We start from the raw sequence: 18,770 nt of genomic DNA, 5'->3' as shown, positions 1-18,770 counted from the left end.
AAAATGTTTTACTTTAAACACAAACATATGTATTTAGGCCAATTAAAAGGAATATCTAGGTGTTTAAAACTGAGGCCCTATCCTATGGTGCTTTGTGTCGGACTCCCACTGACCTAATATGGATAGACCGTCTTAAAGATGCAACATAAATTTTGAAAATCTGGATAACTCCTTTAACTTGTCTGATTGTTCTTTGGAGTTGGGAGGAAATTGGAGTACCCAGAGGAAACTCAAAGGAACACGAGTGAATATACAAACCCTATCTTCCATTATTCATAACTTATCAGTATTTGAATAGTGGAGAATTTACAAGTAAAATCACAAAAGTAATCTAAGTTCTTGTATAGAAAACTATAAAGTGATTTTTACAAATCAGAAAGCACGAGGCTGCATTGTTTCTGCTACAATTTGATTGTTCCCTTAGCTTAAATTCTGTAGTTCAGCTAGAATACACTATAGTGTAGAAAAAAATTGCTTGAGAAATATTCATTCATGCATCCATCAGCCTTAGAAGGAGAACAAAATAGAAGCGTGAATACAGGATATGTCAATAAAGTGTTGTGCATCCATTGTTACCTTCCTGTAGGACGAACAATGCCTTTGTAACATGAAAAGACTCATTCTCCACTGTTTAATATATACAGAAAAGACTGATGAATGCAGAGGTGCAGATATGTTACCTCTATCCTCTAATAGCAATTGTTGTTGTGAATACAAAATGTAATTGATTTGGGCAAGTTGCAGTACATGCAAAGATGTTAGATAAATATCACAGGACATTCAGCAACTAAGACTCATGCTCATAGCAATATCACAGCTCTGTTTTGTATAGAGCTGTAAACGGGACTTCCATAGAAGTGCATGGACCCTCTATTTTCATATTGAGGCATATCAATTCCTTTTTCTGTTGGAATCTACATGAATGTTACATCAAACTCCATATGTATGGACATACTCTCCCCTAGAACCATTGCTTCCCCATACATACAAAGTTCATTGGAGCCTGTACATAAGTGCATGGAGGTTTCATACACTGCCACACAAACTGCATGCTGATGGCTCCAATGTGTGCTTGAGCCTTAAAGTGTTCCTGTTATTTAGGCCTCGTTCAGACAAGAGTGTTTTTAAAGCTGCTCAACAGCGCTAAAAACACGCTTCTATAGGCACCAACAGGTGCCTATAGAAGTGTTCACATGAACGATTGTTAGATGCACTGATTCAGGCACCTATTAAAGATAGCTCCGAGGTGCGCACAAAGATAGGACATGTCCTATCTTTGCTGCATGCTTTCCATAGACTCCTATGGGAGCCTTGAAAGCACGCAGCACACGCCTCGGATAATGTGAACGGGTTGCTTCACTGAGCTTCAAGCAGCCTGTTCACGGGATCCTTACAGGATTATAACAGTGCTGTTTTCACGCTTCTTAGCAACGAGAAAACAGCGCTCGTCTGAAAGAGGCCTTAATCAAATACTAAAAAAAGCTCATGAGCTTATTGTTGCTATGCCTCAGATTGTATAGTCTGCCTGTTACTGCAGACAGAAGTCTTTCTTGCAATAATAAAAAGTTATCTCACCTCCCCGGGAAGCTTGCGGTGCTTGTAGTCTGTATGTGCAGAGAAAATCAACCTCAGATCCGTGTAGCCATTCGGTCCTATGGCTTGTTCACATAACAGAGGATATGTAGGAATCCGGACACATTAGTTGAATTTTCTTTGCTTTATTTTCGTCTTAAGCTTGCATAGTCAGGTACCTGGTACAACAAGAATGCGTTTCTTGTTGTACCATGTACCTGACTATGCAAGCTTAAGACGAAAATAAAGCAAAGAAAATTCAACTAATGTGTCCGGATTCCTACATATCCTCTGTTACTGCAGACAGGCATTACTTGACAACAGGCAGTGGACACCATAGTAAAAGAAAGGGGGACATCAAGTGGCCATCACTCTTGAGTGATTTTTTAGTCCGAAAACAACAATATAAAGTAAATTGTAATTTTTCTATTTATCACACTGTCTTTCATATTAAGATAAGTTTTGGAAACAATAGTAACCATTTAAAAAATAAAAAGAATAAGTATGTTAATATTAAAATGTTAACATTAGAGAAGAACGAGCACGCTCGGATAAGGCAGTTACTCGAGCGAGCATCGCTCTTCTCAAGTAACTGCATTCTCGTCCGTAAATAACCCCATTACAGCTCCTGTTAATGTTGGCACTCAGCTCTCTAAGATTTCTGAATGGTAAATACAGGGGGTATGATGAAAGTTTATTGTTTTTATGTATCTGACCTAAATGTTATCATTGTATCTTAATTATGTAAACACTTTTCAGAATGAGTTGCTATGTGTGTATATGCGGATCAGCATAATTTCTAGCCATCATATGAATTGTGTCTGTTATTTATTACCAGTACCCCTCTACAGGTTGTATCTCCAATTCTCAGTTGTCCCTAGGCTGTTCTCTGTTACTGTAGACAGACATTACTGAACAATAGGCAGTGGACTGCAATTAGAAGGAGAGAAATAGCCCTATTGGCCAGTTTTTCAGCAAAAAAAACAACATTTTAGATAAATACAGTTATCATACTGACTATCACATAAGCACAGGTTGTTTCTTAAGTCAGACAGTGACCATTTTAAAAATGATTTATTTATTTTTTGTAAATGCGAAGTGAATATGGTTTCCAAACATCATGTAAAGCTTCCGAAAGGAATCTTGTTTATTCAAGTCTTTCTTCAAGGCAATGCCACTTCTCACATTGCAGGCATAGACACCAGAAATCTATAGATCTTCACCAGCCTAGTCAAGAGCTCTGTCAATTTCTGGTTTCCTTTCAATTCATTTTGAGAGCTTGCCTAGACATTTGGAGACCATGTTTACTTCAGAGCCGGAAAAAAAAAAATCAACAGGCTGCAACCATGAAATTTGGGTCACACATAAAAACAATGAACTTTGATGTGATAAAAATATTATTTGAGCTCATTCGCTTAAAGTTGGAGGGGACATTTGGAACATCTGTTGCTGATTTCTACTAACAAATAGACTGAAATAGCACAGCATGCTGCATTATTTCATCTTTTAAAATTCCAGATGGTTGAATGGAAACCAAATGGACCCCGCGAGAGTCAGTGCGGTCTTTTTGGTGCTGTTCAGCTCCATCATAAGACAGATTTGGACAGGGGTTGCCATTATTCTGACCCTCAAATGAACCAGGGAAATGGAGACCCCTAGGGCTAGTATAAACTAGCCTGAAGTCTAAAATTATATAAAGTAGAAACAGCTAAAGAATTGCTAGCACCAATTTGGATTTTTAGCTTTGCATTAATATGAAAGTGAATTATGCATTTTGACTTACACACCTTTGAATTGTAATGGTTGCCATACCAGTGGTCAGTCAGGTAAGCCAAGAAACAGGTATAAATAGTGACTGAATAGGATTTTAACATCCTGACAGAAGTGGACTACTTAGAGGGTCATCCAGCCAAAAACACATTTTTCTGTACCTGCTTCCCTCACATGATTATCTGTCACACTCTGGAGGTCTCCTCTGCATATTGTAATCACTTCCATGGAGGGCAGCTTCCTGTCTGATGCTTATCAGCTACCATCTTGAGAGTGCAATTTTTTACTTTCACTCTCTATTCTATACCATGATGCATCAGCACAGAGTATTAGCTACAGGTTGTATCATTTCAGTATGGTGAGGGTACAGTTTAACTATCAATACCTTCTATATTCTTGTAAATAAGCTGCAGACCATAAGTACACATTCAGGAGCATGAGCTGTAATCTCCTCTATTATAACTGTGTGATCATCATTAGCAACTGTGACGGAGTGTCTATATTCCCCTCTAGGCAGTCTCTGTAGTAGGACCCATGCACCGGCATCACACACACACAGATAGCCTGACTAGTTTGAGAACACATAAACCCAAGTAGATTTAAGCTGTTTAGAATTGAGATCACATGACCATCTGAGGAAAAAGAGGCAAAACGTTATAGACAGAAATAAAGAACTAACCAGGGTAATTCTAACCAACTTATTTATACTGGGGGATAACTACATAGTGAATGAAAACAATTACCGGAATGGCCCTTTACCCCTTCAGTGGCAGGTTTATTATTACCATGTCAGCGCAGCAAGCCCTGTAGATTTTCCTGAGGTAATTCAAAGTGGCAAATGTGTACAGTGGCACAATAACTGTGTGTCCTGGCCAGCATTTCAGCACTAGAGCTGTCCACTGGGTTTAACTGCATGGTCAGTGCAGCAAGCCCCAGAGATTTTCTGGACGTACCACTAAAGGGGTTAAAGGTAATTTTTTTTTCTGTTAACATATACCATTGCTATTTCTGATCACTGAAATGTTTGTTATTCCTCCTTGCTGCAGTCCTAGCTGTTTAGTAGCTCTTAACACAACACAATTTCTGGAATGGCAGCTCAGCTCCATTGCCCTTTCACGATAGGAGAAATAGTCTTGAGGACATTTTATGCTACTTATGCCTAAAACATCGTGTGCACATTCTGTCTACACATTTTACAGAGGGCTGTCAGGAGTAATGCGCAGAAGAGGAGAGTGTTCCTTTGAGCATCTTACAAAATCATTATTAGTTTCAGATGAAATTCAAACAAGTGAAATAATCATCACTTTTATCTAATCAGTACTTGCTTCATTTGATTGCTATTTCTGATTGGCTAACTTCCATCAAAGTTTGTAGGATAAATCAGCTGTACTAGATAAAGTACATTTCATTCAGTGTGTGTGTAAGTTTATTTAACAGAATGATTGCGCTGAATGGGTTTTATTTTGTATTTGCCTACCGTGTCTACAATGTACAGAAAATAAATTGAGAAAAATTGACAAAGCATGTCCTATGAGCTATGGTCTAAACCATGTCCTATGAGGAACAGTTAAAGGAACTGGAAAGGTATAGCTTGCAAAAAAGAAGGCTGAGAAGAGACTTAATAGCGGTCTACAAATATCTGAAGGGCTGTCACAGTGCAGAGGGATTAGCCCTATTCTCATTTCCACAAGAAAAGACTGGAAGTAATGGGATGAAACTGAAAGGGAGGAGACACAGATTAGATAAAAACTTTCTGAGAAAAATTTATATGAAAAGAAACTACAGTTCTCCTCACAAAAAGGAAGCCTTTGTACCAGGGGCGTAGCTAAGGGCTCATGGGCCCGGGTGCAAATGTTTATATTGGGGACCCCCAACTTCTCTTAACCGCTGTAACTTGAAGCTTCTGGGCCCCAATGCAAAACCTTTAATAGGGCTCCCAACTATAATGCTTTATTCATAGTAGTGGGCTCCCTATATGGAGAAGAGAGGCCTTATGGGCCCCCTAAGGCTCCTGGGCCCGGTACAACAGCATCCACTGCATCCCCTATTATTTAAGAGAATAATAAAAAAGTTATTAAAGGGGTTGTCCCGCGCCGAAACGGGTTTTTTTTTTTTAACCCCCCTCCCCCCGTTCGGCGCGAGACAACCCCGATGCAGGGGTTAAAAAAACAAACCGCTCGGCGCTTACCTGAATCCCGGCGGTCCGGCGTCTTCATACTTACCTGCTGAAGATGGCCACCGGGGTCTGCTCCCTCCGTGGACCGCAGCTCTTCTGTGCGGTCCATTGCCGATTCCAGCCTCCTGATTGGCTGGAATCGGCACGTGACGGGGTGGAGCTACACGGAGCCGGCATTCTGCACGAGCGGCTCCATTGAAGAGAGCAGAAGACCCGGACTGCGCAAGCGCGGCTAATTTGGCCATCGGAGGGCGAAAATTAGTCGGCTCCATGGGAACGAGGACGCTAGCAACGGAGCAGGTAAGTAAAAAACTTTTTATAACTTCTGTATGGCTCATAATTAATGCACAATGTACATTACAAAGTGCATTAATATGGCCATACAGAAGTGTATAGACCCACTTGCTGCCGCGGGACAACCCCTTTAAGAATATGAAGACAAGCTTCAATTTCTTAATCTATTTTTTTTGTTTATTAGTAGTAAAACATAAGAAACTACATAAATTTGGTAGATCCTTAGCTGTATGGAGCTGCAAAATAAAAGGAACTTATCTTTTTTTACCACATCATGAGAATCATAAAAAAGCCCCAAATACCATGGAGCAATTGCCTTATTTTTTCATTTCACCTCATATTTTTAACATTTTTCTCAACGTATTATATGGTATGCTAAATGGCACTATTATAAAATAGAACTTGTCCCCCCAAAAAATATTCCTTTAAATATTCCTTTAGCTATGTTGATGTTAAATAAAAAAGGCAGTGCTTTTGGAAGACAGATAAAAAAACGAAAAATGGCCACTCCTTAAGGAATTAAATATTGTTAATCATAGGATGGATGCCCTTTAGAGTTGAGCAAACATACTCTGCCGTGCTTGATGCTCGTTCGAGTAATAGCGTATTCGATGGTGCTCATTACTCGAACGAGCATCAAATCGTGTTCGACCCCACTCCAGTTTTTGGCTCCTCTCTGCTGTGACGTGCCTGTTTTGGCCCCTCCCCGCCGCGATGCAGCGCCCGTCATTGTCAAATTTTTTGTCTCGTAGGTGAGAGAGAGAGAGAGGAACCTAGGAAGAAAAAAACTCGGCACCCGGCGTCCCACATACAAAAATGCTCGAGTCTCCCATTGTAGTCAATGGGGTTCGTTACTCAAGTAGAGCTCTCAAATTTTACGAAAAGCTCAACTCGAATAACGCGGACCCGAGCAATTGGGTGCTCGCTCATCTCTAATGCCCTTCTACAATTCTGTTAAATGTTTAAGGAGTTGTCTGTTTTGAATAGTGGTCAGTTGCAATATGTGGTGGGATGTAGCAGAAAGTGTTTGGTTCCTTTTAGAACCATCACTGGAAAAATGGTGCATTACATAGCAACCATTGAAATCAATAGGCTGTTATTGTAACCCTTTAGAGATCTGCCTTTGTTGTGCCATAAGGATTAAATGATTTTCTTCATCACATTGCAAGAGACATAACTCATTGACGTAGCCGTGTGAGGGCTCGTTTTTATTGGGACAAGTTGCATTTTTTTACTATTTTTGCATAATAAAAACATGTTTTAAAAAAAAAAAAAACAATTGAACGTGCATCACCGCATTCTAAGACTTATAGCTTTTCTATTTTTCTTATAGCTTGTATTTTTCAATTCTAAGAATTGTAGTTTTTAGTGGTATCATTTTGAGGTACATGTAACTTTTGAATTGCTTTTTTGTATTTTTGGGGTTTAAAGCCCATTAGTGTGGTCAGTAAAAAGGTGTATTGTGATCTTGAATGAGTTACTGCATGGGTATGTTTGGTCATCTAGAACAAAAAGCAACCTTTGCAGCTGCCCTCTACACTGGTTAATAGATTATATTTCTGAATTGTGAAACCCCTCTGCTAAAGGGATTTTCCGATTATTTAAAATTCTTGGTGGCTGCTGACCAGGACATGTGACTGCTCCAGCCAATCACTGGTCCCAGCATTAGCCTTCTATAGCCACTGATTGGCTGCAGCAGTCACATGTCCTGGTCAACATCAAACAGGAATGACAAACTGATTGTGAAGAAACTTTAATTTGTGGGGAAAACACTTTTACTCAGAATCTACTAACAGGGTATTTGCAGCTGCATCTTCTGCCCCCTTCCCGCACTGCAACTACAACTCCTTTGTGTATGCGTTATATTAAATCAGTTATTTTTCTTCTGATAATTCTTTATTTTTACCTCCAGTACTTTTATAATTGGCTTTACAAAATAAATCACCAATATGATAACATATCCCACCATCTCACCATCAGACTGAATGTGTGTGTATCAGTAACATACAAGTCTCTTGTGAGGCATTCCTCCATGTCCCCACGCTGTCTCGCTACAGCATGGTAAGTCACCATGCCAACCTGCTGTTCATTACAAACATTAAGGTCCATAGAGCTTTTTCTTGAACTACAAGGATCATTTATAAATGGTTTCACTTCTACCTATTTCAAAATGTTAGATTTATTCAAGGCTATTAATTTATGTACAGTATTTATCACTGTGAGAATGAATTGTACTAAATATGACTATATACAGTATTTACTTGAATGCTATTTTGACATGTTACAATATATTACTATATTGGCATTTAATACCTTAAATCTACATCGGTGTATATATTATAGAACAATATTTATGTATCTGCCCATTTTCCTGCAATCATTTTTTTTTTCATTTTCTTTTTGTCAAATTGTGTTCAATATTAACTATGATCCAACTTTCTATATGTTTTGGTGATTCTCATATGTGTATGCATATAATGTTAGGTGCTGACGGATGTAGTAAGCAGGAAAGACCTGAAACACAAAAGTACAAATAAATACATTTTATTGTACCATATGACTGTCTTTGTACTGCAAGGAAGATCTTAGCAGTGATGATAAGGACATTGTGAATTGTTTCTTCCTCTGCTCTGATATAAAATCAATCACATTTTATATCCTCCGTATGATGTTTTTATGAATGCTAACACAAAGTGCTTTGCTTTCTAAATAAGGGCAACACATCAATACAGAGTTGTACAACAGTTGTGGTATTATTGAAGGATTAATATGACTCGTGCCACAACTTTAACATATTTAGATATTTGTGGATTTGCTACAGTATTACATTAAACCAGCATCTGAGAGTTTCGAAATTCTAGCACAGATGTGTTCACCTTCAGGGAGTTTTCCCTGAATCAACATTAACCACCTATCTACCTATCTATTGGATAGGTGATAAATATCTGATCAATGTAGGTTTGACCATTGGGACCCTCACCAAACACAAAGATGGTGATATATTTATGGATAGGTGGTATATGTTGGTTCTAGAAATCCTGCTTTTACTTTTTTCTTGGCTTGACATAATCAAGGCTCCTATGTTATGTTTACCTGTGACAGGTATTTCACAAGGATGCCATACATTGGCCATCCATTGCACATGGGCTTTAACATTGAAAAAAAAATGTGCATTTAACATTGGTGTTTTTATTTGATTGGATGAGAATATACCAACCTTGTGTCTGGAGAAACTGAAATATTTCAGAACTTGTTTTCAACACTGAAATACATGATTATTAGAGATGAGCAAACGTACTCGATTAGGGCGATTTCGCAATCGAGCATCGTTTTTTCGAGTAACTGACTACTCGGGCGAAAAGATTCGGGGGGCCTCGTGGGTGAGCGGGGGGTTGCAGAGGGGAGTAGGGGGGGAAAGAGAGAGCTCCCCCCCTGTTCCCCACTGCTACCCCCCGCTCCACCACGCCGCCCCCAGCTCCCCGGCGCCCCCGAATCTTTTTGCCAGAGTAGTCTGTTACTCGAAAAAAGCGATGCTCGTTTGCGAAATTGCCCTAAACGAGTACGTTCGCTCATCTCTAATGATTATGTTTAAGTTCGGAACGTGTGGTAGTGCAACACTTTTTATATCCCATTAATGCCATATCAAAGGAATAGTTTAAAGCAATAATACTAATAGCATTAAAACATTTCCATTACCTCAGTAAAAAAAAATTGCATATTTATTTCTATTCTCTTGTCAATATACTCTCATTGTCAAAAAGATACAGCACCTAGAAGGAGTTGCCAGAATCGAGTGAAACTTTATATGTGCGATTGTAAAGTTGATATAATATCAGAGCAAAAGGATAACTACATACTTGAAGGGAGGCTCTAGTACCCTACTGGCAACCAGGCAGGCCACAGTAGTGGCAATATTGTGGAGGTATTCCTGTGACACCCTTGCTGTGTGTAGCTAAAAATTATCCTACTGCAAAATGCCTCTTGGAAGTGCTGAGATGGGAGGCAACACATACGACTGCAGGATAACCTGAACATACGGCTGAGCTGTCATTATCCCTCATACAACTACTAGAGGTGACCGACTGTCATGTGTGATGGTTTCCCCAGACCATCACACCAGCAATGGGGGCAGTGTGCTGCTCCACAGCAAAGGCAGGATTAAGGCGCTCACCTCTCCAGACATGAACATGACCATCGTGAGTGCCCAAACAAAACCTGGATTTGATGCTGAAAATAACCAAGTTCCACTTTGTATCAGTCCAGTTTCATTATTCATGACACCACTGGAAACGGAGGTCATGGTAGGTGGGTGTCAAAGGCAGTACACATAATGGGCGCCATGTGACCAAATGTCCTTCAGCCAAGTGTCTGGAAATGGTTCTGACAGACAAGGGGTCTGTAATAATGGTGCCGCCTGTCTCTATATGGTGGACAAAGAATCAGTTGGAGCTGCTCTTGCTTGTTGGACAATAAGGCAATCCTCTCTACTGGTGGTTTGTTGAGGGAGTCATGAGCCTTGTTGCTTTGTGTGTGCGCCTTTGTGCATCCACTGGTCCTAACACCTCCTAACAGTCTGGTCAGAATGGCTGAGGTGATGGGCAAATAGTCAATACAATCGTTCTACTTCTCATATTCCAATGATGGGCCCACTTTCAAACTCTGTTAACTAGGCAGAATCCCGTCAATTGCATTGTAGAGATAGATCTAGTGGTCAGTAAGCTCTACACATATGGTAAAAGAGGTCCATTACACACAAGTAGACTCTGAGAGTTTTTTTATAGGCCAAAGGTGGAACCACTTTTAGGACCACAGATGGCCAGACCGTTCATCTAATTACACCACAGCTCTAATCATTTGCATATCTGTCAGAGATGTAACTGCATGCCATGTTTTGTAGCAAAATGACAACTCCTTCTAGGGGCTTGATTTTTTTTTTTACAAATAGTATATAACATAGATATGCTGTACAAAAAAAACCCTCTGCACTCTTCAAAAGTTTCAGTACTACATCTACACTGACAGCACTCAAATCTATCTCTCTGGCACAGATGTCAATGCTCTGCTATGTAGAATCGCAGATTGTCTATCATCTATATTCTCCTTCTTCTCCTCTCATTTTCTAGAAATAAGAGTAGAGAAAACCAAATTAATTAATTCCCCCTCATTTCACTTAGTAGCCCGACCAGTACCATCAATCAAAGTAAATGGCTCCTCACTCTCCCCAGTCTCACTAGTCTTGAGACCTTGAAAACAAACCTGAAAATCCACTACTTCAGAAAAGCCTACAAAGTACAGTAACTCTACTGCCACCACACTACCACAGAAACACCTTCTACCCTCACTTATCATCTCCGTTGTGGCCATGGCCCTCTCTATCTCTCTCTGTAGTGCTCTGCCAATCTGTAGTCATGGTTATTATTCTTGCTTTTTCTTTATGTACTGTACATCTTTTTCATATACAGCACCCTGAAATTGATGGTATTTTAAAAAATAAATTATGTTCGTGGCATAAGCGTTACCTTATAGCAATCTATTTTTGCATTTTCAGATCCTTGTTGTAAAACTCTGGAGCGGTGTAATGCAAAGTCTGTATGTAAGACTGTCTGCACAGGTACGAAACAGTTTCTATATTTATGTATGTGCATAATATTCCTACATCGACTGTAATACTATAGTATTCATTCAGTGTTTCACACAGTCAGCTGTGGTTCACCTGGATACAGTAAGTACAATTTGACTTAAGTTGCCTTAAGTGCACATTAAAACCATTAGAAAGATTCTGCTACATTCTGTTCTGCTACATGTGTTTATACCACTTTTGGAGTTTGACAAAGGTTAGTAGTAATGTTTAAATTTAACATATTCCAACTATTTAAAATGACCACTTAATCTGATTCAATCTATTTCTAATATGATACTGCAAACCATCTTTGACAGGACTGCTCATTTTAAAATTCACAAAATTAGAATTCATTTAAATTTCTCCATTTTAAATTTATCATAATGTCAAATTCATTTAGTGGATCTAGCAATCATGTTTTAATTCTTTCCATAAAACTGAGACAGATTTCATCTTTATTGCATGAACATACAGTACAGATCACATCTGAAATTTCAGCAGGATAGCAATTGTAGTGAATCTTAAAAACATTTCAAGATTTCAAATGTCTTAGATTTCTACCGATAGATATAGGTATCTACAGTATGAAAGACGTAGCTTGAGCTTGCTTTTTTATTTCCCTTCTATTTTAAAATGGTTTTCTCAGAAAGATCAGATCTAATCATCTAGACCTCCACCAATCCCAAGACCAAAGTTTCTAGTCAACATTTCTGTCAGGATCCGTAGAAATGAATCCACGGAGTTTGGGCCAAATCCTGAGGCAACACTTGACACACCCCAGTCCTCACCCTTTAACCTCACCAGTCAGGATGGGGGCTTTGCTTGGGGGTCCTTAAGCCATTACTCAGGGAGTAATCCTAGTACTATGACAGCTGACGCTACCTAAGACCTAGATACAGTATCTGAGGGTGTGTACAGAAGTATAGTTACTGGGTTGGGGCTGGTGACACACTTTTAGCATGGAGAACAAGCCAGAGGTTGGGTCACAGACAGCTGATCTAGCAAGATAGATAAGGAAAAGTTCAAGGTTGGCAGTAGATAGTAGCATAGCTAGAATATCATGCCGGGTTCAGTGACGGAGATGGAACATAGTCAGAATAGCCTAGCCAAATTCTGGAAACCAAGCACATCAAGCAGATCAAATTGAACTTGATACTCAGGCACCTTCCGCAAGGCTAGATTTTCTGATATACCCAGGCCTCACAGACTATTGGTGAGGGAACACTTAGGCTGAGATGTATTGCTTCTTTAATAGTGTGGCTGGGAGCATACACAGGCCCTCCGGGTTATTGACAGTTCCAGTGCAGATGCCGGAGGAGGACATCTGCAGAGAGGAAGCAGTGAGTGAGCACCATGGCCACCAAGGCAAGCAAGTAGGTGGGCGCAAACTGTAACAATTTCTAGCAGTAAAGTGGCCACATGTGTGATGACTCTCCATTAAAAACAATAGAAATAGCTGTGTGATCTTAGTCTGCTATTTTTATATATCTCATTGAATTAAATGGGGGGTGACAGTTATCGATGGGGTATCTGGACCAGACAATACCATGCATGGGATCTGAAGGCTTTCCAGTGATATATCTTTTGTGAGTATCCAATGATACAAAACATGTGACAATCCAGCGACTAACAGATCCCAGTAACTGGAATTGTACTGTTCAAAGAAAGTGCGTTCTCACCATTTCTCTATACTTCTCTTATTCAAATTGCTTCCCATTATGAACAGGAGAAATCTAATAACTGAGTAGTTATGCATCAAGGAAAGCAAATTCCTCCACCACTGTCTGTTAGCAGAATACTGGTTGCGACTTGAATGAAATCTATGTTTGGCAAAGCAGGCACAGGCTTTTGAAAAGCAGCTCGTCTCTCGTCGAGGGCTTTCTGTATTGGAGAGCTCGATGTATAAAACCTATACAGAGGCACACAAAGTCCTGCAGCCCCCAACTACGCAGCCCAATGCACTTTGTTTGCCTCAGTATAGTACCTTCATACAGCATAGTATTGCAAAGCTATTCTACTCAAAAATAAATGCTTCTAATGGAGAATACTTACCTAATACAGCAACCAATAACATTTTGGCGATAGCTCGAAGGATATATGGCTTTGAGAGAGAAATTAAAAAGGTTGTTCTTAGTGGACTGTATTGATCAAAGGACCAATTTTTCTACACCATTTGGTTTGGACTTAACCATCTCTATTGCCAACCAATGGAATATGTCACAAATTGTCTTTTTATCAGATTCATAGGTAGATGTACAAAGGAACTAATCATTATACAAATCCCTAACACATTTAACTTAATAAATGGTGAAGAACATGGCTATAAACTGCATACGACTGTTGAAAATCATACCACGAAAGTGTGATGCTAAGGTTTGCTCCTTCCGTGGAACACATTTTTGACATTATCTAGTATAGTATGATTATGGTTCTCTCAATACCTTTAATTGACTGTTTCTTAAAACCTTCCTGACTTGTTCCTGGTTTGTACCATAGTTTATTATATGCATATGTAGTTCTTTCAGTAAGTCTTCTACGATGAGAGAGTAATTCTGCAGTATATCCAAAGAGTTCACACAGCGCATCCCACACATGTACAATATTTGCCAGTTTCTCTGAAAAAACTCAGTCCTTATTATGATCATTAACTAAGAACAAAACTAAGTGGGTTGTTCTGCTTGTGTGTACTTACCATATGACTAATGATTGCTACATAATGCATCTGAAAAGATTAAAGGAAAGAGTAAAATAATGATCAAATGACACTGAGAGCAAGTAAGCCTGGAGAAAGATTAACATGTAGCTCATTTTACATTGTGTATGAAATTTGCTATTGAGGTAAAATATATTATTGTTGTTATTATTATTATTTTTAGTGTATAGATTTAAGCGTACATGTGGCTTTAATGTATGTTTTAGGGACAAATCCTATAGCTGCTACCTGAAACCAATTTTATTATCTTATTTTGTTCTTGTCTGCTCTCATAGGAAACGTTGTTGTCTTCCAGAATCAGATATGTGCTTATGCTCTACTGAGTGGCTGCCGGATATTGATTATCCTATGTAGTCAATGCTTTTGGGGGCCATAATTTATTGAAGGACTGGGAATGAATGCATGTCATGGTGAACTCTGTTATACTGTCTGTAAAAGTTTTAATATTGTATATTTATGGGAAAGTCTTTGTTTACACCAAGAATATAGAAGGTAACACCAAATAGTCAGCTAATTTTGATGGCATGATCAAAAATCGCGCAGAACTCCTTGCAGTGGATCATTATGCAATCGCACACCAAAATAGCACATGTCACATTTTTTTTCCGCTGTGGGTTCTATACACTGTGTATGCCATGCACAGATTTTGTGGGAGAAAATACCCACGCAAATGTGCCCATGTGCGGCCACCCTAAGAGTAGCATCTAATTTTGTACGTTTGAGTCTCAGTTGTAGCAGCTTTTTCAAACAGTGCTACAGTATGGATCACTGTGACATGATGCTGACACTATCAGTTCCTACTTTCCCTTATGACTAGTGGTACCTATTATAAAAGTTATTGAATAGATTACCCAAATGCTTGCTTGGATTGAATAGTATATGAGTGGTTGATCAATCCTGTCACTTTAATAATAGGTACCACTAGTTATAGGGCAAAACAGAATCTGATAAGGCGAGGTTCTGAAATGGGGTCACTCTAGGTATGAATGTGGCCTATTAGAGTCATTTGAGGGACCGTTATGCCTAAAGTATCTCTGTTTTGGCCACAGTTTCCCTTTATCTTATGATATTAGAGAGATAAAGGTGTTTTTATTAGGTTTTTGTCATCTTTCCCGGCTTTTATGTTTGTATACAGAAAATAGGGAATTGTGATGTTAGGAATTACCATTTTGGGAATTGCTGTTCTGGTGATTATATTTTGTGGAAGTCGTTTTTCATCAGGGTATCTATACATTTAGCATCATATTACGTCAGCTCTAATTATAATTTTTCTATTCTGTGTTCTTATCAATGGGTAACAAGTCTACTTTTGAGGGTTCTTTTTTTAAATTACCGTATTTTTCGCTCTATAAGACGCACTTTTCTTCCCTCCAAAGCGGGGCAAAAAAGTCACTGCATCTTTTAGAGCAAATGTGCCATTATTTGTCGTGATCACCATTTTTTCGTGAGTTTAACGCGCGACCGCAATTTAGTTACGGTGATCACGCGTTAAACGTGTGATCACACGAACAAATGTGCGATTAGTTAACAGTTTTCTCTTCTTCCCACCACTGCCCATACATACCGTTATTTTCCCTGTTTTCCACTCTAAAACATGGTGCGTCTTATAGTCCTGTTCGTCATGTAGAACGAATAATACAGTATATGCCCTAGACAATGATAGTAAATATTAAAGTATTGCATTATATTGTACATTTAGCAGAATCCTATTTAGCCTAGCTTACTAATTCATAGGGAAAATTCTATGGCACACCTTTACAAGGCCCAAGACTTCCATGACACCCAAAAGGCACCCTGCACTCTCCTCATGGGAGGCCATTCATGGGATAGAGGTAGCCTTCTCCATCTGTTGAGCCATTTAAATGCTATGGTCAGTGCTGATTGCAGCAACTAAATGGTTAATAGCTGAAAAGAGCTATCTCTGATCCCAGCTGCTATGGCTTGGGTTTTAGCTGAGTTCACTCGATATAATCCAGAGTACATTTACCGTACATGTATAAAGAGATTAAAAGAAAAAAATACCCCCCAAAAAAACAAAATAGAATTCTTGAAATGATGGATTTTTTAAAATATGTTTTAAACCTTGAAAAAAGTGACACATGTGAAGTAACCCTTAAGTTATGTTCACATGTGGCATATACACTATGTAATTTCAGCTGTGGATTTGTGTGTGGAAAATACTTAGTATACTAAACTGCAGGCCAAGTGAATGAGATTTCAAGAAATCTCATAGACATGTTACAGAAAACATTTGCAACTTAAATTTACCTGCTGTGCGGATTTTAAACCTACAGCATTTCAATTTATCCTGTGGTGGATTTTCAACTCTGACTTCACCCCTTAAAATGAGAGTAAAATCTGTGATGAATACAGATCGAAACCTTTGGGAAATTCACATGTAACACAGGAATTTTGCTTTGGATCTATGGCAAAATTTGGAAATGATTTTCAAGTGCAGACAATACATTTGAACATACATTTGCCATTTGGACATACCGTTGATCTAGGGGTGTCAAACTTATTTTCTCAGAGGACCACATCAGCCTTAAGGTTTAACCCCTTAATGACGCGGCCATTTTTCTTTTTCCATTTTCGTTTTTTCCTCCCCCCTTTAAAAAAATCATAACTCCTTTATTTATCCATCCACGTCACTGTATGAGGGCTTGTTTTTTGCGGGATGAGTTGTATTTTTCAATGGTGCTATTTAAAGTACCATATAATGTACTGAAAAACTTTTAAAAAATTCTAAGTGGAGTAAAATGGAAAAAAACGACATTTTGCCATCTTTTAGTACGTCTTGCTTCTACGGCGCACAAATGGCAACAAAAACGACATGATAACTTTATTCTATGGGTCGGTACGATTACTACGATGCCAAACTTGTTTAGGCTTTTTTTTACTATACTCCTCTTTTTTTTTTTAAAAGACATAAAATTTTTTTCAATTATTTTCTGTCGTCATTTTGTGTGCGCGATAACTTTTTTATTTTTCCGTCGATGTAGTTGAGCAAGGTTTCATTTTTTGCGGGATGTCCTGTAGTTTCTGATAGTACCATTTTGGAATACATATGACTTTTTGATCGCTTTTTATTGCGTTTTTTCTTGGAGACAGGGTAACTAAAAAAGTGCATTTCTGGCGTTCTTCATTTTTTGTTTCGGACGACGTTCACCGTGCGGGAAAAATTATGTGCTACTTTGATAGATCGGACTTTTACGGACGCGGCGATATCAAATACATATTTTTAATTTATTATTTAGATTTTTTAATAATAGATATGGCAAAAGGGGGGTGATTTAAACTTTTACAACTTTTTTTTTTTTTCAATTAAAAAAAAACTTTATTGATTCTTTTTTTTACTTTACTTTGAAGTCCCCCTGGGGGACTTTAAGATGCGATGCTTTGATCGCTCCTGCAGTATGACGTAATGCTATAGCATTACGTCATACTGCTTTTTGACAGGCAGCCTATGAAGCCACCCCACGGGGACGGCTTGATAGGCAGTCTGCTAAGGCAGCCCTGGGGCCTTTCATTAGGCCCCCGGCTGCCATGACACCTGCACGGATCCCCCGATCTCACCGCGGGGGGGCCGCGCGGGACCCCCGAACATCGTTCGGGGGATTTAAATGCCGCTGTCAGAATTGACAGCGGCGTTTAAATGGTTAATAGCCGCGATCGGCCACGCGGCCGCTCGCGGCTATTGCCCGCGGGTGTCAGCTGTTATAAACAGCTGATGCCCGCACTGTATGAAGAGAGGTTGCCACGCAACCTCTCTTCATACATACCCCGACGCTCCATGACGTACCAGGTACGTCATTGGTCGTTAAGGGGTTAAAGGGCCAATTGTACAGTAAAGGCCCGTTCACATGAGCATATTTGCGCACTGTATAATGTGCACAATTTCTGTGCATGTAATATATAGTGAATAGAACCCATTGATTTCAATAAATGCATAGGCAAATATACAGGAAACCTGCGTATTCACTGCATATTTGTGCACCATTTCAATTAGCCTGGGGCGGCTGAAAAATGCTGCGTGATTTTTGGTGACACAAATATGCAGTGTGTTTTTATGACCAAAATGCGCTTACGCTCATGTGAATGAGCTCTAGTAGTGACCCGTGTAGTATCCACAGTAGTAATGAGACTCCAATAGTGGCTTCAGTAGTAATAGTGCCCCCAAAGTGGCTGTAGTAGTAACAGTGCCCCTATTGGAGTCCAGTAGTAATAGTGACCCCCATAGTGGTCCCAGTAGTAATAGTTACCCCCATAGTCACCACATTAGTAAATTATTACCTCAGTGGCCGCAGTAGTAACATTGAAACCCATAGTGGTCCTAGTAGTAAAAGTACCCCCCCCCCAACAGTAGCCCCAATAGTGATAATGACCCCACAGAGAAGCTCCAGTAGTAACAATGTAACCTAGGATGCTGCCCAGCCAGAGACTAATAGCAATCCCCATATTGGCCTGTGGTCGGACAGCATCCTTACAAGCTTTACACTCACCCTGGCATCTGCTGTTGAGCCTGCTACCATTGACCTCTCACCTCGGCAGAAAGGAGAGCTGTGACAGACTCTGTACTGCACCGTCGGACTGAAGCTGCAGGTGGGGTGAGTAGAATTCTATTA

The 18,770-nt window shown here is 39.4% G+C and overlaps 1 protein-coding gene across 3 annotated transcripts in view; it reads left to right on the top strand.

The window, feature by feature from the left end:
• The window catches only part of PCDH17 (protocadherin 17), a 189,054-nt gene that overhangs the window by 81,387 nt on the left and 88,897 nt on the right, over nucleotides 1–18,770 (top strand). For all 3 annotated transcript variants that reach the window (XM_066581421.1, XM_066581412.1, XM_066581428.1), the window contains one exon: nucleotides 11,361–11,423. In XM_066581421.1, coding sequence (XP_066437518.1) covers nucleotides 11,361–11,423 — 63 coding nt within the window. The remainder of the gene's footprint in view (nucleotides 1–11,360; nucleotides 11,424–18,770) is intronic.

Source organism: Eleutherodactylus coqui, chromosome 1 (genome assembly GCF_035609145.1).
Source record: "Eleutherodactylus coqui strain aEleCoq1 chromosome 1, aEleCoq1.hap1, whole genome shotgun sequence".
Lineage (NCBI taxonomy): Eukaryota > Metazoa > Chordata > Amphibia > Anura > Eleutherodactylidae > Eleutherodactylus > Eleutherodactylus coqui.
This window is presented reverse-complemented; position numbering and strand designations above follow the sequence as displayed.